This window comes from Lolium rigidum, chromosome 1, assembly GCF_022539505.1.
Source record: "Lolium rigidum isolate FL_2022 chromosome 1, APGP_CSIRO_Lrig_0.1, whole genome shotgun sequence".
In the NCBI taxonomy this organism is placed as follows: domain Eukaryota; kingdom Viridiplantae; phylum Streptophyta; class Magnoliopsida; order Poales; family Poaceae; genus Lolium; species Lolium rigidum.
In genome coordinates this window covers 58,161,938-58,184,410 of record NC_061508.1, presented here as the reverse complement: position 1 = coordinate 58,184,410, position 22,473 = coordinate 58,161,938, and the positions used below count along the sequence as shown (strand labels likewise).

The 22,473-nt window shown below is 39.4% G+C and overlaps 1 protein-coding gene across 2 annotated transcripts; it reads left to right on the top strand.

Moving 5' to 3' along the window:
- The first annotated feature begins 3,302 nt into the window (after nt 1-3,302).
- LOC124673676 (probable aquaporin PIP2-7) lies at nt 3,303-4,691 on the top strand. 2 transcript variants are annotated; one of them, XM_047209716.1, is made up of 4 exons: nt 3,303-3,978; nt 4,087-4,227; nt 4,327-4,459; nt 4,491-4,691. In XM_047209716.1, the coding sequence occupies exons 1-3, from the start codon at nt 3,364-3,366 to the stop codon at nt 4,447-4,449; spliced, it is 879 nt and encodes a 292-aa protein (XP_047065672.1). In that variant the 5' UTR covers nt 3,303-3,363; the 3' UTR covers nt 4,450-4,459; nt 4,491-4,691. The 2 variants fall into 2 exon arrangements, with proteins under 2 accessions (XP_047065672.1, XP_047065668.1); XM_047209712.1 differs by having other exon boundaries at nt 4,327-4,691.
- The last annotated feature ends 17,782 nt before the right edge of the window (nt 4,692-22,473 follow it).

Below are 22,473 nucleotides of genomic sequence, written 5' to 3'. Positions count from 1 at the left end.
TGTTGTGTCGTCAAGGACCCGTTCACGGAACGGCGGCCGGGGAAAGGGGGCCCTTCTACAAAGTATACTGCGGTGTATACTGCAACTATGGTTTCTGACCATAGTATTTGTGTTGACCAACAATGTATGAGGCACTTATTCCATTTTGTCATTCCATTTGCTTTGAGATTTTCAAAATGCCGATGATTAAAATGTTTGGTCACCGTACACTTGGGGGTGGCATAAGTGAGCCTTGTAAGATAGCACAAATATCAATCTCTTGTGCATCGGACTTGGTCTCACTTACGCCATCCCTGAATGTTAATATTTGTGTTGACCAACAATGTATGAGGCATTTATTCCATTTCTCTTGTGCATCGGACTTGTTGGTCTCACTTTCTTCCATTTTCATCATAGTAGGAACTGGATGAAGACCCCGATGCAAGCGAGCCTGGTGGGTAGAGAGGAGGGAGCAAAGGAGGAACCGGATGAAGACTACTTTGTATCTCGAAATTGTGAAATTTGTATGAATTAAGAGTTGTATGCAAAACATTTGACACTTGCCACTATATATGTATCTCGATCGGGCTCTAAGTACTGTGATGATGATGTATAATGTTGCTATGTTATATGTGTCCATATTATATCTGTCTATCTATCTATATTATACATGTATACTGTGTACAAAACCTGTATAAAACCTGTATAATACACCAGGGAGCACAAAATCGAGTATACATGTACATTGTTCTGTGGCGCACCAAAATAGAATTTAGTGGCGCACCTATTTCTGTGGCGCAGCATGTCCATATGCGCCACAGAACACCTTAATTCTGTGGCGCATGGTCAGGTGCGCCACAGAAACACTATTTTTGTGGCGAAGTTTCTGTGGCGCACCGACCATGCGCCACAGAATCAATTTTTGGTGCGCCACTGATGAGGCTTTTCCTACTAGTGTTTTGCTATAGAGAGCCGTCAAGATTAATTTGCGAAATGGTGACGGGAAAGAGGGTGGTGGGAGAGGGGTGGCAGGAGCGGGGTGGAGGGATAGGGGTGGCGACAACAGGGGTGCGGGAGAACTGTGGCAAGAAGGCGGGCGGGAGAAGGGTGGTGGGAAACAGAGCCAAAAATTCTGGGACGAGTAGCCCAACCCCAAAAAAAATTCAGGTAGGCATAGCCCGATTCGCTCTGGTTGGGATAGTTGCACCCGACATGATGCAACCGGGTTAGAGAACCCTGATTACCGCAAAGGAAAAAAAAGCGAGACGCGGATGGTCCAGAGAATCTTAAGCAATCGGGCTCTACTACCCCGATAGGTGCCAATCGGGTTAGGCGTCCCCGATTACTTCCAATCGGGTTCCCTTTTACCGACGGTGTATTATTCCTGGAAATTATCGAAAACAAGTATTATTTCTAGAAATAAAGAAAAAAATTATTATTAAAAAAACTTGATTATCCGAAATATTTTGGTTGAGCATTACAAAAACTTGATTATCTGAAATGTTTTGGTCCAGTGGTGACGAAGGGCGAAAAAATCTGAGTTAAGGTGAATCCTAAATAAATAATGCACGGAATAAAATAGTCCCAAAATATTACTTATATATATATATGTCAGGATCACTTAGTATAATATAAATAAAACATATGAATATAATTAAAATCTAGAAACATATTATAGTAAAGTTTTAATGAACTACGAAAGTCCTAGGCAATGAGAAATCTCTACCCTTTATGGAAAAATCTTCCATAATTTTATTGATCAAGACTTTCAAATTATCTGGCTTGATGCCATCAAGCAAGTCATCACAGACACCGTAAAAATAATCAATAGTGAACTGGTGCCATCTCTTTCTATATATTTCCCCCATTTTGTTACCATTTCATCCATACTACCTCCATCCATAAGCTTAAGGCTTATCTTTTTTTAAGTCAAACCAAATAAAGTTTGATTAAACTTTTAGAAGAATTTATCAACAAATATGATATTTTGTAGATACCATATGAAAATATATTTCATTATCTATAAAATGATATTAATTTTGTATTTTACATGTTAATAATTTTAGGTAAAAACTTAGTCAAACTTAACATAGTTTGATTTTTTATAATAATATAAGCCGTACGCTTTGGATGGAGGTAGTACTTAGGATTGTGATGCCATATTCTACATAAATTGGCATCTTCAAACATTAGTACTCGGGAGTTCCCTGCCTCGCCATCGTTTGCAGTGCTTCTCCAAAGCCGACCGAACAACGCGGGGTAGCGGTCTATGTGTGGCGCCGTGATGAAGCGTGTCCCATGCAACCACCGGAGATGGCGCACAGAGTATTGGAAGGCCGCACGGTGGCGTGGGACAGGCGCCGTGTTGACACGTGATGCAGAGACCAGCTGACAATGTACCAGCCACATGTTCTTTTTTCTGTCACTCTTACGGGTTACCAGCGGCGGATTTTGGTTTTGCTTCACATTGTTGCTGCGGGTGTAAGACTTCTCATTGTAGTGATTTCTACTTATAATACACAAAATCAGTATTTTTTGCAAGACAAATAGAAAGATATCATTTATACATTTCTAATCCATATAATTTTGTATGTGGGGCTCCGTTCCACTTTTCGAAGATTTTTTTCTATGTAAAATTGTGCATCAACTGCGGTGTAAAATAGAACGTTTTACATTTTAGTATGGAGGGAGTATTATGGATCTTGATACTTTTTTGCATACATAGTTTATCAAATTCTATAAAGTTTGACTCTAACTAAATGCAGAAAGAATGCTAAACAAAAATAGTGGGGATAATATTTTATCTCTTAACAGAGTGTTGCACTTTTCCCTCCGGTCCAATCATTGAGATCAATGTTTGCCCAAGATATAAAAAGACATGGACAGAGATATTGGGCGAACATTAGAAAGTACACGCGCCTGCGCGCTACGATCTCGATGGTCCATTTAAATATGATTGGCAGTGCTCTGTTGAAAAAAAAAAATTGTTGGGACCACACGGAAGTTATCCTGGCAACTTACGCTTGTCGCACCAGGGTACTTCCGCAGGCAAGTTTGCCCATCACATTTTCCCAAAGATATTCCTGGGACGGCTATAATTGTCGACTGAGAAATAGCTATTCTCTGTCGACAAAGAAGAGAAATAAACGGAGATACTGAACTAAAATCCAATTGGCAGAATTGGCAACTGGAATCTGTGCGCCAAAGCTCCGAGACAAGTGAGTGGGTTCTAACAAGAGAACCTCCTCCAAGCATGTAACGTCTCCCACCATGCTCTACGACCACATCACCGCGATCCCTATTTAAGCATCTTCTCTTGGCTTGATGTTCCTGGTATCGCACTAATACTAGTCCCATACGCAAGAAGTGAACAAAAACCCGACCATGTCGACCAAGGAGCTTGTGCCCCCGGCGGAAGAAGAGATTACAGATATTATCGTCCAGAGGGTGCCGTACTGGGACCCCCCGGCGGTGAAGCCGCTGGACACGAGCGAGCTGTCCGAGTGGTCTCTATACCGCGCTCTCATCGGCGAGTTCACGGCGTCGCTCATCCTCGTCTACGTGAGCATCGCCACCGTCATCGGGTACAAGTTTCAGTCCTCCGGCCCCGACGACAGGTGCATCGGCGTCGGGTACCTCGGCGTTGCCTGGTCCTTCGGCGCCACCGTCTCCGTCCTCGTCTACTCCACCAGCGGCGTCTCGGGCGGGCACATCAACCCGGCGGTGTCCTTCGCGTTGTTCCTGGCCGGCAAGGTGACGCTGGTGCGCGCCGTGCTATACATGGTGGCGCAGTGCCTCGGCGCCATCTGCGGCGTGGGCATCGTGAAGGGGATCATGAAGCACCCATATAACTCCCTCGGCGGCGGCGCAAACTCGGTGGCCGGGGGCTACTCGCTCGGAGCGGCCCTCGGCGCCGAGACCTTCGGCACGTTCGTGCTCGTCTACACCGTCTTCTCCGCCACCGACCCCAAGCGCACGGCGCGGGACGCTTTCGTCCCGGTACGTACGCGCGCGTCGTCCATGCATGATCGATCTCACACAAGCTTGTCGTAACCAGGTCTGCCACTGATTGAACCGCACATGATTAATTTATTCTCCATCTTGCAGCTGGTGGCGGCGCTGCCGATCGGTCTAGCGGTGTTCGTGGTGCACCTGGCGACCATACCTATCACCGGCACGGGCATCAACCCGGCGAGGAGCCTGGGCGCCGCCGTGCTTTACAACCAGCACAAAACGTGGAAGCAGCACGTGAGATCATCCATGCACCACTAATCAACCGTATATACATACGTACATTTTGCTGTTCCAATGGGGATTAAGAGACCCGGTGCATGTTCTGATTTGCAGTGGATCTTCTGGGTCGGGCCGTTCAGCGGCGCAGCCTTGGCGGCGTTCTACCACAAGGTCGTGCTGCGCGACATTGCTGTAATCAAGGAGGCGCTGCTGAGCTCGTTCAGGATGACCGGCTAGCCTTCCACCTTTTGAAGATCGAGGAGAGGAAACCATGCATGCGCATTTCATATATGTGCCGCCCATGCAATGAGAGAATCGATCAAAGTTGTTGATTGGTTTTATTTCTCGGCTCTAGAATGTAAGCAATCTTGCTATAGTATAGTTAATTATCCATATTATCATATATGTCTCGTGTAGCTGCATGGTTCGCGTGTACGCGAATAACTACGTTATTCCTTTGTAACGCATGTTTACGTTTATTCATGGATGGCGGTATATATGTCATTGGCACATCTACAGGGTTTTTTGTTTTGTTTGAGACCTTCCAAAAATATAAGACCACCACGCATTTCGAGGTAGAATTTTGACTAACAATTTAAACATCAAAACATGAATTATATGTCACCAAAAGTATACCATTAAATCCATATTTGAAATATGTTTTCAACAATATATTTTGGTGTGATACGACTTACTCATAAAAACGGAGGGACTACAATGTACCTTGTAACATGCCAAGGATGGTTTAATGTGGCGGGTTCTCATACAGACCTATATTTTTCTTCCTTCTTTTCTTGCCGTTTTCTATTCGTCGATCGTAACTTTTGTTTCTCATTCCAACATTACTCAAGGACCAACATTCCGGTGATTTTTGCAAGGCCCGACTTATAACCAATATATGTGTGCATGTAGTGGAGAGCAGAAATGATCGGCCCTTGAGGCTACTCACATCAAAACAAAACTTTTGGATTCTTTTCCGCCTATCGGTCGGCTTTAAGCAACCTTCACATCTCATGTTGAGACCACAAGTCTTTAATTTGGCCTCTGTGTTTTTCGGGGAGCAACATTATGTTTCTTTCTCGTTGCTCTTTTCTTTCTTCATTTGGGCCCTCTGTAGTAAGTAGTAACCAAAGTAAAATTGTTTCATTAATTAGCCAGCCCATGGAGTGAAATATGGAAATTAACTAGCCCACTCATCTGCGCCCCTCTCAATCAAGCAACAACTCTCATCTTACAGCATCTCATTCCCACCACATTGTCCAGAGCAGCCGATGGCTCGAGAACTAAGCCTCTTAAATTTCACTAAATAAGTCAGTATGTCTTTACATGGGTCTCCAAAGTAAGCTAAATAAAAGAGTCGTTATGTCTTTCCATCGTATCTAGCTGATCTGGCTCTCCATCCATCACTACGGGAACCAGTCAAGGTGCCGACGGCCAGATCCTGTGCCGACGGCAAAATATCGGGACCGTCGGCACAGGACTCGTTCTGGCCATGCCAGTAGGTCAGCCGTCGGCACAGGTAAACCGTCGGCACAGGTAAACCGTCAGCACAAGCAGGTCTCTGCCGACGGCAACCGTCGGCACAGTTTCGGCAGTCGGCACAGCCTCTCCGCCGTGACGGCGAGCTAACAGCGTCAGGTCTATGCCGACGGCAAGCCGTCGGCATATATTTCAGCCTTGTGCCGACGGCAAAGCCGTCGGCATAGCTATTTTCCGTTTTACCACATTAATCTTCAAAAAATCATAACTAAATCATTATAATTCATAAAAATACAAATAATATATCAAAATTTTCAGAAAAATAAGTTCTATCTTGGAAAAATATCAAACTTGAAATATTTAAAATATCTCAAAGAACCTTCTCAAAAATGAGCTATCATATCCGATGTTTTATGGCTTTCACACAGAACAACCAATGTTAAGGATAGAATCGCGGCATAGTTTGTGATAATATGTCCATATTGTGCATACATGTGCATCTTGGGATGTCTTACGATGTTGCAGGAGGAATTTTTCCATTTCATCGCACGAAAAAACCATTTTCCATTTTTGAGGTGTCGAAAACGGGGTGTTTTGTGAAGCAACCACCAAATTAAAGTTTCACATTGGTACCAACACATTTTTCAAAAATACTAGACCACATAAGATGGATAATTTCTTAACCGGTGTATCTGGAACCTTTCCGTCCACCCCTCATGAAAAAGACAAATTACTGCCGTATCGGTAGGAGGCCGACCAGATTTGAACTACAGGTACATGATATAATGCTTAAGATTTTTTGTAAAAATCATTTTTAGATTCAGAACATGCTATTTCATAAGAGATCCAGTGCAAGTTTGGCGAGCCTCAGCCCTGGGCAAAGGATCTTCATGCCCGCCGTTTTGAATATAGTTTGAAACGGGAATAAAAAAATTCGAAAACGATTCAGACAATGTGAAAACTTCGCGTGGTGTCATATTATGTGTCATAGTTGCAAGGAAAAATATTAAAGTTGGAAAATTGCGAACATCACAGAAAATCCTTCACAAAATGAGCTATCATGTTCGAGGTTTCATGACATTTAGGTCAAACGACCATGTTATGGACAGAATCGCGGCATAGTTTGTGATAATGTGCCCATATTATGCATACATGTGCATCTTGGGATGTCTTACGACATTGCAGGAGGAAGTTTTCCATTTCATCGCATGAAAAAACCATTTTCCATTTTTGAGGTGCCGAAAACGGGGTGTTTTGTGAAGCAACCACCAAATTAAAGATTCACATTGGTACCAACACATTTTTCAAAAATACTAGACCAACTAAGATGGAAAATTTCTCAACCGGTCTATCTGGAATCTTTCCGTCCACCCCTCATGAAAAAGACAAATTTCTGCTGAATCGGTAGGAGGCCGACCAGATTTGAACTACAGGTACATGATATATTGCTCAAGATTTTTTGTAAAAATCATTTTTAGATTCACAACATGCTATTTTATTAGAGATCCAGTGCAAGTTTGGCGAGCCTCAGCCCCGGGCAAAGGATCTTCATGCCCGCCGTTTTGAATATAGTTTGAAACGGGAATAAAAAATTCAAAAATGATCTGTAATATCCCAGGTATTGGGGTTACAAAAATAGAGGAAACAGATGTGTGCATTGCATTCATGCATAGAAAATCTGGGGAATTTTCGCGCTTTAAAGTAAAACAGTCACGATGAATCGAAGTTTCACTTGACCTTGGTGGAATTGAAGTAGCTCATCAAGTCAAGCGCTATAAACCTCAATGTGACTTTTCTTAAACCTTGTTTTGGGTAGAGATGACTTGATCTAAGGGGTTAGATCAAATGAAACTAATAATCAACTCAACAACACTTTACTCATTGATCAATTGCTAGATCTTATAAAAGAATTATATTATGGTAATCCTTGTCATAACAGATGAACACCAATTCAATTACAAATCAAGTAACAATAAAATGGAGAAGCCATTCTTGACTTGTCTTTTCCATGTTTTAAACTAATCCTTGATCCTACCATGAACTTCATGGTATTCATTCCACTTCAACATTGGAATAATAACAAGGAGATCCACTCAAGAAGTATATATTCTTCTACATTCCAAATTATTATACATCAAACCTAGAGAAGTGGGAGTTCTATGTTACTTATTAAAGGATCAATGATAAACCTTGAACTGAACCTTGGATATACATCCAAGTATTCAAACCATCATCTTTAAGAGGAACACCAGGATATTATTTAAGACAATTCCTAGAGAGAGAACCTAATTATGTTAAACCTAGATATTGATAATCACATCAACCTCTAGGGAGCCTAACCTTAGGTTATCATTGAAGTCCTTCCCAAATGAGAGACAAACCACTCATACCAATATTTGATTTACCTATTTAAGAATAAAGGACAACCTTGGAACTGAAGTATTAGGAGATTAACCATTTCATCTTGGAGTGGTGGGATAACCTAATATCACATGGAATAATACCATACCCCTGAATTGATAAGGTGAGAAAGAGACTAACCCAATTAAGCTAGACAAATGAAACCTTAGCCTAGATACCTAAGGAGATATTAGGAGTACACAATAAACCCTAGGATAACCATTCTTAAATGAGAAAGCTCAACCTATGGTGTTATACTCAAGATAATTGAGACAACCATAACCATGCCCATTCAAGAAAATATAAAAGAAAGTATATATTTAATTGATCAAGACAACACTTGATCTTGAGAGTGAGAAACCCATTCAAGGAGAGATATCTTAGGAAGTCCAACCTTGATCATTATAAATTGTGTAATGATCATAAACCCTAAGAATTTGAAGTAAAGATATTAAGAACAAGATGATCATATATAATATATGATCATGCTTTGGAGATATGTGAGGATAAGTTAAAACCTAATAGGACAAGTAGATATCATTTACCACCTGAAATTATAGGGAGATAAATAGTAAGCAACCATAAGCTTATATCCTAACTTTAACTTGTGAATCACTTGGTGATCCTAAGTACAATTCTACCACCTCTACATTCCACTTATCTTTCACTTCGAACCACAAGAAAACCTGTAGAGTCCAACTCTATACTTTATATGGTGAGAAACCATCAATCCATATGACCAAAGTTAACTATAAAAAAGAACTATAACCAATGTAGTTACTTAAATGATAAATTGAGGTTAATAATAGAAGCCAACTGGTAGAAGATAAAACTACTTCTCAATATCTTAGTAACTAGAGGAGAACCTAAAATGTTAAGTAAGCAACCACCTTATCATGGTTAGGGTAGATTAAACCCTAGCACATGCAATATGGTGTTATTTCATCTCTATAACCTAGAATTAAACCTCAACCCTAGTTTATGTATTACTATGGTGATCATAATATAAACCAGGCCATAATTGAGATTCAAACCAATTGCCATTAGGTAAATATTATTAGAACCCTAGAATTTCTCACTAGTTAAATCTTATACTTAATACTGGAGCATAAGATGAACATAGTTGAAACCCTTTATTAAAAATCAGGTGAGGTGATCAACCACTTACCTTTGTAATCAAGACCAAATCATTATGGGAACAATATTTACTCTAGGCATTTTCAAAGATAATAATAGTGTTCATCTTAAAAGGGGGTTATAAGAGAATGCACAAAACTATAATAAATAGGTGATCCCATAAATTAAAATGTAAGTGAAACAAACTCTCACTTAAGAAACCAAAGACCTCATAATAATCTTTAAAATGCTTTGAGCACCAATTTATACACTTTAAATATTTCAAAAGAAAGTTGTATTGCAAGGAGGAAAAAGAGTTTCAAAGACCACATAAATTCATGGCTAAATTAAAGATTTAAAAAGAAACCACAAGGATACAAACAAAATCATGCATTACACATTTATCTTGAACAATAAAATAATGCTATGATCATTGTTATCAAATCCTAATACTAATTGTCAAATACACGCAAAACAGAAAAGAGTTAAAATATGAATTCAAATCTGAATTCAAGATAGAAATACAAAGCAGAAAATAAATAAAAGAGATAAAGAAGAAAGGACTTACCAGGACCTTACCTGGCCGTGTAGCCCACCAAGCAGCCCAGCAGACTCAGCCCGAGCACAGCCCACCACGGCCCGAGCATACCTCTTCGCGTGGATAAATACGAGAGAGACGTCGTCGTCTTCGTCTTCGACGACCGGAGGCGCGGGAGCTCGCCACCGCGACGTCCGAGCCACGTCCCGCGGTCGCCGCCGGCGTTGTTGACCGCCGGCACACGCCAATGACCCTATAAAATGCGTAGAAGCCCTCAATTTGACCTCTCTTCGTCTCGTTTGCGCCGAACCCGAAACCCTAGCTCGCCGGCATTCCTCTCGTCCCACCATCTCCGACCACCCCTGGAGCCGCCGTTGGGCTCAGGAGGAGCGCCCTGGCATTCTCGTTCATCTGGTGCAATCACGCGTCAAGGGGAGCTTGGAGGAGCGATAATTTGGCCGTTCCCTTTCGCAGTACTGCGAGGGAAATGGCGACCTCCTCGTCGATTCCGTCCTCGATCGACCACATCAACCAACAGAAAATCATCTAGGTAAGATTGCGCATCTTGTGAGCATCATATCGAGCCTTAGATCGAACCATACAGCCCTGTCACCGTCGACTACCATCTGCCGCCGTATTTCATCATCGCCGGCGAGGTTCCGATGACCATTAGGGAGCGGCGCCACTACCATTGGGTTCGCCTCGGCGCCCTCTTTCCAACAAGCCCACACATAGCCCCGCGGGAGACCGCCTTCGCCGGCGCCGTCCTTGATCGGCCGCCGGTGGTGCACTTCGTTGCCACGATGGCACCGCGTGGCAGCCAACGTGGCATTGGCCCACCAGTCAGTGACTGGGTAGGTAGGTGTAGCCGGGTACATTTAGTAGATTCAGTCATTTTAGTTAATTTCATTTCAATAATTACTGCAACTTTACAAATTTATATAAAATAAATAATAACTCAAACAAATGAAAATAAGATATCAAAATTCTTAGAAAAGAAAACTCTATCCAATAAAAATATAAAATGAAATTTTTATTTTTAATAAAAATTCACTTATTTAATACTTGTTATTTAAAGCCTTTAATTTTAAATTCTAAATACCATTAAAATTAAGAAATTAAGAAACCATTTATAAATTAAATAAAACCAGTAAGCAAATAAAGAAAACATGAAAACTAATTTTCTTTATTTGCAATTCTATTAAATCATTATTAGGTAAGTTTAAACCCTAATTAACAATTACTCTAATTAGTAAATTATTTAAAAATAATAAAAAGGCAAATTGAATATTAATTTTATTTCAAAGTTATCAATAACTTCAACTTTAACATGAAGTTATTAATTATAGAATTAAATTGTTAATAACAAACCCTAAATTCCACATGGAATGATATTATAACCCTATCATTTCATGTGACTCCTAAAACCCTAAATTAATTTGGAACCCTAGTTCCATTATTACATGTGAACCCTAATTTGCTTCTAACCTAAACCCAAGGTTAGAACAGGTGATCATGGTACTTTATTTCAAATCATAGAGCCATCATTAGCAACTGAAAGACATACCTATGTCCACATAAAAAGTAGAACCCTATCACTAGCAATTTTGTATTCCATGTATGCATACCACTAAACCTAGTTGATCAAGTAGGATCAACCAAGTTCAAACCCTAGCTTCTACTGTCAAAACCATCATCCTTATTCATCCATGCTTAGCATCACACCATTGTGATGAACCCCAATAGCATCTAGGCCCAATATTTATCATTGCATAACCATAGTTCACTGAACCCTACAAATACTTCATAATTATGAACCATCCTATTTAGGAGTCAACTATTTCTTACTTAGTAAATCCAATAGCAAAACCTAGACAACCTTAAACCTAATTGATATACTTCTTATTACTTAAGAAGTATGTTCTTCAAAAGTTATTCTTTTGAAGTAAATAAAGAATCATCATCAACCCCGCTTATAAGGACCTATAAACCCTAGCTAGCTATTACCAATAAGATGAACCAATCTTGATAGCAACCATGTATAAATAATTGCTTAGAAAGCCTAGGCCTAACTCAACCTTACAAGCCCTAGGTGTTGAGGAATCCAACTTTGTTGGGATTCATCTACTACTTACTCCGAGAAGCAGTGGAAACCAAAGTAAACCATAGAACCCCACAACCCTAATTATCATACTTGTTCTTTATTAAAGAACATGTTCTTCAAAAGTTATTCTTTTGAAGTATATGATAATTAATCATTAACCATGCCATGTAGTGTTAAAACCAACCACTATTCATTACATGTTAATATTATACCAAATGTTATAGTTGTGTGCTATTAATCTCATTGTTATTATATATTGCAGCACCTGTTCATGATACCATGTAACCACACCTGAATAAGAACCTTGTTTGTGAATCACCCTAAAAGTGCAACACATTCTAAACAAATCATTTCAATTTACTAATCCTAAATCATCGGGGTTAGGTCACGCTTAGAGCGATTGCATCTCATACTTATGCATTATTGCATCCTTGCCAATCTTTTAAACATCGTCCTTACCGGACGATGATGCTATTTCAGAATTTGGAGTTATTGCGTATCGAAGACCTTGCCTGCATAATCTTGCAGTCAAGAAAGGCAAGTTCATCACTTGCTCATGTCAATTGATTATCTTTATCAAATTACTTGCAAAGTATTATGGTTATCACTATTGCATAAAAATCAAAACCACTACTTTCATAACTATGAATATGACTATGTGGTGGGCAATGGAACCATGGATTGTGTTGATATGGTGGAGGTTCCATTGCAAGGGTTTATATCCATCTAGGATTAAACAACAAATGTCGCCAGATGATTCTTGTGCCGTAATACCCGTGTTAACCATAAGATCCGGAGTGGGACGGAGTAGTCAAAAGTGTTTCCACCTCTCGTTCATCAACGGATGCGCTTTACCGTAGTACACTTGTAATCCAAGGGGGCAAGCTGGTGAGGCTGGGGAGTCCTAAGTCCCCACGGCATAGTCCGTAGTACACTTGTCGCCCGAAGGAGCAAGATGGTGAGGCCGGGGAGTCCTAAGTCCCCACGGTATTGCGGTCTAGGATGGGTTGCGGCCTACCGGCGTAGGAGTGTATGGTAGAGCCCAGCACTGTTGTCGTGGTCGGGGTCCACCTTGAAATCTACAGGAATAATGGGACCGACGTGGACCCAGGGTCGGGGCATGCAACAAAGGGTGGGTGTTCGAGGTAGCGGAGGAACATGATTGGCTAGACCTTATACCGGGCCTCACACCAAAGGAAGTGTGGACGGGTAACGTGCTCGGTTGGCACCAAGGTTAAGATCTCTTATGGGTAAAGCAACACACCTCTGCAGAGTGTAAAGAACCGTGACTCGTCACTCCCCGTTCCGGGATATGGAACTGCGAACGCTGCCGGAAAGGAGCTCCATGAAGTTCTAGTAAACCGGTGAAGGCTGACGGACATAGTTCTTCTGAATAAAAGCAACCTTTTGAAGAAATGGTTATGAAAACTTGCATTGGTATTAGACTTTCTAGTCTAATGCCGTAGCTAGTGCATTAAACACCTCTTTCCTATAATGAACTTGTTGAGTATGCTCGTACTCATCCCACTCTTAAATCCCCTGCTTAGATATGGAGGCATCGAAGGAGGATCTACAGTACAACTCGAAGGCCGAGGAGTCAACAACTACTTCACGAGACAGGACCTTGTCGGAAGAGTCGGATACCTCATCCAACAAGGAGAAAACCTAGTTTAGCCATAGAAGGGAACTAGCTTCCTAAACCTAGCTCCTATTTAGCTAGAATCTATTCTTAGCCTCTATAGCTAGTTAAATACTCTACAAATAGAGTTCGTGATAGAATTAGACTACGAGTCGTTTTTCTGGAGTTTATTTGCAGTTTTACCTCATTGTAAAGTAGGATGCTATGATGATCTTTTGTAACGGAGTCAATGTTGTAATTCTATAGACATGCCTTGGACCCGTATATGTTTTCGTTGTACCACTGCGAGCGATATAATACTAGTGGAACGGTGTTTCATTGGTGTTATATCGGACTTGCATACTACACCATGCAGTGGTATGCCGGGTCACCACAGTTGGTATCAGAGCAAATGCTTTGACCCTAGGATTAAAACCCTTTAAAGGAGACCTATAGGATTGGTAGTGTCTATAGGAAGTTGTCCTAGGTAAACCAAATAGTCTTATGACTTGAGATGGATATTCACTTGAGAATAATCCTGACACACTCGAGTCAACATTTCTTACCTAGCTTACCAAGATAAAGTAAAGTTAGATAGCCAATCCCAAGTATGTAGAACATCAATAAGTCCTTAACACAATAGATGAGTAGATCACAGTTGGTATACAATACATGGTAGTCCAAAGAGAGGATACAACCATAAGGAAGTTATCCTATTGGAAGATGTGTACCAACACATATTATGATTAAATACAAGTATTCGGACACTGTAATAGGAATAATATCAAGTGATGAAGATAATTATGATATCCTATTAGAAGGTATAAACCAATACAAGTAATGGGTAAGTAAATTATCCAAACTCGTGAAACAACTGATAGTAAGTAATAAAAACAAGTGATATGAGGTAAGGAGGAGAGATAGGAATAAAATATGCCTACTTACAGGGTAGAGATAAAAATCATATATGATTCACGTGAGGATTCTTATGTGATGAACATCTAAAGTAATTAGAAGAAGTACAATCAGAAGTCAAATGCTAAACAATAGTGCAAGAATTATGTTCCAAAACAATGGGAAGTGTGCCAAGCACATCATGACCATAGTTTTATGATAGAAACACTTGGAAGTATAGGAAATATATCTTAATAGTTATGTATTCAGAGTAGCCATGTGTTAGAACCCAATGTATCATAGGAAGTAGTCCTCAATAGCACTTATATATGGTATCATACTTTGTTAGTACTTCCAAACAAAACTAGGTTAACCTTAGCTATCCTAGACCACCTTGTTTCAAGTTTATCTCATTGCAAATGTGCAATTAAGGTAAATGTTGAGACAAATAGTAGAAATCCACCTATTTGTACTAAGTATCACGATATAAACCTATCTTATGTGGTGTTATATACTACACATCAGAGCCTGATGTTTAGAGATGTCTTACTCAATTATTTTATTCAGGCTTATGATGATGTGTATTATATGCACAAAGCTGAATCTTCTTGGATTTTTACTGGATTTTCATTGATTGACTAGATCCATACATGAAGTTCGACTTTGATATGCAAATGCATGTTGCAATATCAAGTCCTTACTTGATGCTATAGATCTAGAGGGAAATAGTATTCGTGTGAGGAAACGACGAATTCTGAAAGATTCCAAAGACAAGATGAAGGTTCATCAGAGAAAGGAAGCAAAGTTGTGGGAAGTAACCACAATAATCTGAAGATAGTACCAATCAAAACTCATGCTTTACCTCAACCGAGGAGTACTTTAGTACATGAGAAGCATGAGGGTGAGAAATCTGGTGATTATGGCGAAGCTCAAGCAGAACCATAGTCATTATGGAAAAGGGAATGCATGGGAAATCACTTTGGATACTATATTCATAGTGGTTTTCTTGCAAAATAAACCCTGAATGAAGGAAGGTGACATATGAAAACATAGCAGACATAAGAAGACCATAGTCGATATCAGAAGACCACAATTGGTATAATATCAATACTGCGAGATAAAGTAGAAGATGTCTCGTCCAGTTGATCAGAACCTATAATAGAATCCATTTTTAGATATCAAATAGCCACAGTTGGTATAATAACCACAGGTTGTATAATAACCACAGTTTGGTATTACAAATAGTCCACGATTTAATTAGTTGTAACAAAAGTTTGTGAACAAATAAAAATCTTGTCGACCAAATAGCTAGATCTATAAACATTTAGTCAAAGGATTCACATTGGATGTCCACAATTGAGTGGATACACCACAAAGTTTCTTCGCAAAACCTTAGAGGAATAAAAATTATAAACAAGACCTATACCAATATTCTAATCATAAGTCCAATAGTTGGAAGAAAAGGAGTTGAAGACCATAAGAGAACTCTAAGGGGTAGAGTAAAGATTAAGTTGGATGTACCACGACTCAATACTTTGAGTAAGATATAAGAAGAAGATCTGAACTGAGAGGAAGTTCAATCTTATTTTCATAAGATTAATGAACACTACTTTCAGAAGGATGTCAGACCAGAAGCCGAGGTTCATACCTTGAGGACGTAAGAAGTGGATTATAACTTGAGCAAGTAAGTAATATCTACTCAGAAGTACTTAAGCTCAAGTAAGTCAAAAATAAAGAAGTTGGACGAAGGAAATATCAGAGACGGGTATTATTAGATTCCAGAGAAAAATCATAGAACTGGAGTAAGAACTAAAGTTCAGAGACAAACCCTAATGGATTCCAGGAAGAATCTGGACAAGGGATATATTCAATTATATCCAGTGAGATCACCAAGGAGTTTGAGAAAAAAATGTAGTCCGAACAAGTCGGATCCACACTCCGAAACGTGAGAGATATCAAACTTCGAGGACGAAGTTTAGTTTAAGGGGTAGAGACTGTAATATCCCGGGTATTGGGGTTACAAAAATAGAGGAAACGAGATGTGTGCATTGCATTCATGCATAGAAAATGCTGGGGAATTTTCGCGCTTTAAAGTAAAACAGTCACACGATAGCTGAAGTTTCACTTGACCTTGGTGGAATTGAAGTAGCTCATCAAGTCAAGCGCTATAAACCTCAATGTGACTTTGCTTAAACCTTGTTTTGGGTAGAGATGACTTGATCTAAGGGGTTAGATCAAATGAAACTAATAATCAACTCAACAACACTTTACTCATTGATCAATTGCTAGATCTTATAAAAGAATTATATTATGGTAATCCTTGTCATAACGAGATGAACACCAATTCAATTACAAATCAAGTAACAATAAAATGGAGAAGCCATTCTTGACTTATCTTTTCCATGTCTTAAACTAATCCTTGATCCTACCATGAACTTCATGGTATTCATTCCACTTCAACATTGGAATAATAACAAGGAGATCCACTCAAGAAGTATATATTCTTCTACATTCCAAATTATTATACATCAAACCTAGAGAAGTGGGAGTTCTATGTTACTTATTAAAGGATCAATGATAAACCTTGAACTGAACCTTGGATATACATCCAAGTATTCAAACCATCATCTTTAAGAGGAACACCAGGATATTATTTAAGACAATTCCTAGAGAGAAAACCTAATTATGTTAAACCTAGATATTGATAATCACATCAACCTCTAGGGAGCCTAACCTTAGGTTATCATTGAAGTCCTTCCCAAATGAGAGACAAACCACTCATACCAATATTTGATTTACCTATTTAAGAATAAAGGACAACCTTGGAACTGAAGTATTAGGAGATTAACCATTTCATCTTGGAGTGGTGGGATAACCTAATATCACATGGAATAATACCATACCCCTGAATTGATAAGGTGAGGAAGAGACTAACCCAATTAAGCTAGACAAATGAAACCTTAGCCTAGATACCTAAGGAGATATTAGGAGTACACCATAAACCCTAGGATAACCATTCTTAAATGAGAAAGCTCAACCTATGGTGTTATACTCAAGATAATTGAGACAACCATAACCATGCCCATTCAAGAAAATATAAAAGAAAGTATATATTTAATTGATCAAGACAACACTTGATCTTGAGAGTGAGAAACCCATTCAAGGAGAGATATCTTAGGAAGTCCAACCTTGATCATTATAAATTGTGTAATGATCATAAACCCTAAGAATTTGAAGTAAAGATATTAAGAACAAGATGATCATATATAATATATGATCATGCTTTGGAGATATGTGAGGATAAGTTAAAACCTAATAGGACAAGTAGATATCATTTACCACCTGAAATTATAGGGAGATAAATAGTAAGCAACCATAAGCTTATATCCTAACTTTAACTTGTGAATCACTTGGTGATCCTAAGTACAATTCTACCACCTCTACATTCCACTTATCTTTCACTTCAGAACCACAAGAAAACTTTTAGAGTAAAACTCTATACTTTATAAGGTGAGAAACCATATATCCATATGACCAAAGTTAACTATAAAAAAGAACTATAACCAATGTAGTTACTTAAATGATAAATTGAGGTTAATAATAGAAGCCAACTGGTAGAAGATAAAACTACTTCTCAATATCTTAGTAACTAGAGGAGAACCTAAAATGTTAAGTAAGCAACCACCTTATCATGGTTAGGGTAGATTAAACCCTAGCACATGCAATATGGTGTTATTTCATCTCTATAACCTAGAATTAAACCTCAACCCTAGTTTATGTATCACTATGGTGATCATAATATAAACCAGGCCATAATTGAGATTCAAACCAATTGCCATTAGGTAAATATTATTAGAACCCTAGAATTTCTCACTAGTTAAATCTTATACTTAATACTTGGAGCATAAGATGAACATAGTTGAAACCCTTTATTAAAAATCAGGTGAGGTGATCAACCACTTACCTTTGTAATCAAGACCAAATCATTATGGGAACAATATTTACTCTAGGCATTTTCAAAGATAATAATAGTGTTCATCTTAAAAGGGGTTATAAGAGAATGCACAAAACTATAATAAATAGGTGATCCCATAAATTAAAATGTAAGTGAAACAAACTCTCACTTAAGAAACCAAAGACCTCATAATAATCTTTAAAATGCTTTGAGCACCAATTTATACACTTTAAATATTTCAAAAGAAAGTTGTATTGCAAGGAGGAAAAAGAGTTTCAAAGACCACATAAATTCATGGCTAAATTAAAGATTTAAAAAGAAACCACAAGGATACAAACAAAATCATGCATTACACATTTATCTTGAACAATAAAATAATGCTATGATCATTGTTATCAAATCCTAATACTAATTGTCAAATACCTGCAAAACAGAAAAGAGTTAAAATATGAATTCAAATCTGAATTCAAGATAGAAATACAAAGCAGAAAATAAATAAAAGAGATAAAGAAGAAAGGACTTACCAGGACCTTACCTGGCCGTGTAGCCCACCAAGCAGCCCAGCAGACTCAGCCCAGCACAGCCCACCACGGCCCAGCATACCTCTTCGCGTGGATAAATACGAGAGAGACGTCGTCGTCTTCGTCTTCGACACTGGAGGCGCGGGAGCTCGCCACCGCGACGTCCAGGCCACGTCCCGCGGTCGCCGCCGGCGTTGTTGACCGCCAGCACACGCCAATGACCCTATAAAATGCGTAGAAGCCCTCAATTTGACCTCTCTTCGTCTCGTTTGCGCCAGAACCCGAAACCCTAGCTCGCCGGCATTCCTCTCGTCCCACCATCTCCGACCACCCCTGGAGCCGCCGTTGGGCTCAGGAGGAGCGCCCTGGCATTCTCGTTCATCTGGTGCAATCACGCGTCAAGGGGAGCTTGGAGGAGCGATAATTTGGCCGTTCCCTTTCGCGATGCTCGCGAGGGAAATGGCGACCTCCTCGTCGATTCCGTCCTCGATCGACCACATCAACCAACAGAAAATCATCTAGGTAAGATTGCGCATCTTGTGAGCATCATATCGAGCCTTAGATCGAACCATACAGCCCTGTCACCGTCGACTACCATCTGCCGCCGTATTTCATCATCGCCGGCGAGGTTCCGATGACCATTAGGGAGCGGCGCCACTACCATTGGGTTCGCCTCGGCGCCTCTTTCCAACAAGCCCACACATAGCCCCGCGGGAGACCGCCTTCGCCGGCGCCGTCCTTGACTGGCCGCCGGTGGTGCACTTCGTTGCCACGATGGCACCGCGTGGCAGCCAACGTGGCATTGGCCCACCAGTCAGTGACTGGGTAGGTAGGTGTAGCCGGGTACATTTAGTAGATTCAGTCATTTTAGTTAATTTCATTTCAATAATTATCGCAACTTTACAAATTTATATAAAATAAATAATAACTCAAACAAATGAAAATAAGATATCAAAATTCTTAGAAAAGAAAACTCTATCCAATAAAAATATAAAATGAAAATTTTATTTTTAATAAAAATTCACTTATTTAATACTTGTTATTTAAAGCCTTTAATTTTAAATTCTAAATACCATTAAAATTAAGAAATTAAGAAACCATTTATAAATTAAATAAAACCAGGTAAGCAAATAAAGAAAACATGAAAACTAATTTTCTTTATTTGCAATTCTATTAAATCATTATTAGGTAAGTTTAAACCCTAATTAACAATTACTCTAATTAGTAAATTATTTAAAAATAATAAAAAGGCAAATTGAATATTAATTTTATTTCAAAGTTATCAATAACTTCAACTTTAACATGAAGTTATTAATTATAGAATTAAATTGTTAATAACAAACCCTAAATTCCACATGGAATGATATTATAACCCTATCATTTCATGTGACTCCTAAAACCCTAAATTAATTTGGAACCCTAGTTCCATTATTACATGTGAACCCTAATTTGCTTCTAACCTAAACCCAAGGTTAGAACAGGTGATCATGGTACTTTATTTCAAATCATAGAGCCATCATTAGCAACTGAAAGACATACCTATGTCCACATAAAAAGTAGAACCCTATCACTAGCAATTTTGTATTCCATGTATGCATACCACTAAACCTAGTTGATCAAGTAGGATCAACCAAGTTCAAACCCTAGCTTCTACTGTCAAAACCATCATCCTTATTCATCCATGCTTAGCATCACACCATTGTGATGAACCCCAATAGCATCTAGGCCCAATATTTATCATTGCATAACCATAGTTCATTGAACCCTACAAATACTTCATAATTATGAACCATCCTATTTAGGAGTCAACTATTTCTTACTTAGTAAATCCAATAGCAAAACCTAGACAACCTTAAACCTAATTGATATACTTCTTATTACTTAAGAAGTATGTTCTTCAAAAGTTATTCTTTTGAAGTAAATAAAGAATCATCATCAACCCTGCTTATAAGGACCTATAAACCCTAGCTAGCTATTACCAATAAGATGAACCAATCTTGATAGCAACCATGTATAAATAATTGCTTAGAAAGCCTAGGCCTAACTCAACCTTACAAGCCCTAGGTGTTGAGGAATCCAACTTTGTTGGGATTCATCTACTACTTACTCCAGAAGCAGTGGAAACCAAAGTAAACCATAGAACCCCACAACCCTAATTATCATACTTGTTCTTTATTAAAGAACATGTTCTTCAAAAGTTATTCTTTTGAAGTATATGATAATTAATCATTAACCATGCCATGTAGTGTTAAAACCAACCACTATTCATTACATGTTAATATTATACCAAATGTTATAGTTGTGTGCTATTAATCTCATTGTTATTATATATTGCAGACACTGTTCATGATACCATGTAACCACACCTGAATAAGAACCTTGTTTGTGAATCACCCTAAAAGTGCAACACATTCTAAACAAATCATTTCAATTTACTAATCCTAAATCATCGGGGTTAGGTCACGCTTAGAGCGATTGCATCTCATACTTATGCATTATTGCATCCTTGCCAATCTTTTAAACATCGTCCTTACCGGACGATGATGCTATTTCAGAATTTGGAGTTATTGCGTATCGAAGACCTTGCCTGCATAATCTTGCAGTCAAGAAAGGCAAGTTCATCACTTGCTCATGTCAATTGATTATCTTTATCAAATTACTTGCAAAGTATTATGGTTATCACTATTGCATAAAAATCAAAACCACTACTTTCATAACTATGAATATGACTATGTGGTGGGCAATGGAACCATGGATTGTGTTGATATGGTGGAGGTTCCATTGCAAGGGTTTATATCCATCTAGGATTAAACAACAAATGTCGCGATGATTCTTGTGCCGTAATACCCGTGTTAACCATAAGATCCGGAGTGGGACGGAGTAGTCAAAAGTGTTTCCACCTCTCGTTCATCAACGGATGCGCTTTACCGTAGTACACTTGTAATCCAAGGGGCAAGCTGGTGAGGCTGGGGAGTCCTAAGTCCCCACGGCATAGTCCGTAGTACACTTGTCGCCCGAAGGAGCAAGATGGTGAGGCTGGGGAGTCCTAAGTCCCCACGGTATTGCGGTCTAGGATGGGTTGCAGCTACCGGCGTAGGAGTGTATGGTAGAGCCCAGCACTGTTGTCGTGGTCGGGGTCCACCTTGAAATCTACAGGAATAATGGGACCGACGTGGACCCAGGGTCGGGGCATGCAACAAAGGGTGGGTGTTCGAGGTAGCGGAGGAACATGATTGGCTAGACCTTATACCGGGCCTCACACCAAAGGAAGTGTGGACGGGTAACGTGCTCGGTTGGCACCAAGGTTAAGATCTCTTATGGGTAAAGCAACACACCTCTGCGAGTGTAAAGAACCGTGACCTGTCACTCCTGTTCCGGGATATGGAACTGCGAACGCTGCCGGAAAGGAGCTCCATGAAGTTCTAGTAAACCGGTGAAGGCTGACGGACATAGTTCTTCTGAATAAAAGCAACCTTTTGAAGAAATGGTTATGAAAACTTGCATTGGTATTAGACTTTCTAGTCTAATGCTGTAGCTAGTGCATTAAACACCTCTTTCCTATAATGAACTTGTTGAGTATGCTCGTACTCATCCCACTCTTAAATCCCCTGCTTAGATATGGAGGCATCGAAGGAG

Bases quoted from the DNA above. Each gene is read 5' to 3' on its own strand.
- LOC124673676 (XM_047209716.1), top strand. From the start codon at position 3,364: ATGTCGACCAAGGAGCTTGTGCCCCCGGCGGAAGAAGAGATTACAGAT. The intron at 3,979-4,086 runs GTACGTACGCGC...TCCATCTTGCAG, and splicing joins CGCGGGACGCTTTCGTCCCG to CTGGTGGCGGCGCTGCCGAT. The intron at 4,228-4,326 runs GTGAGATCATCC...TCTGATTTGCAG, and splicing joins ACAAAACGTGGAAGCAGCAC to TGGATCTTCTGGGTCGGGCC.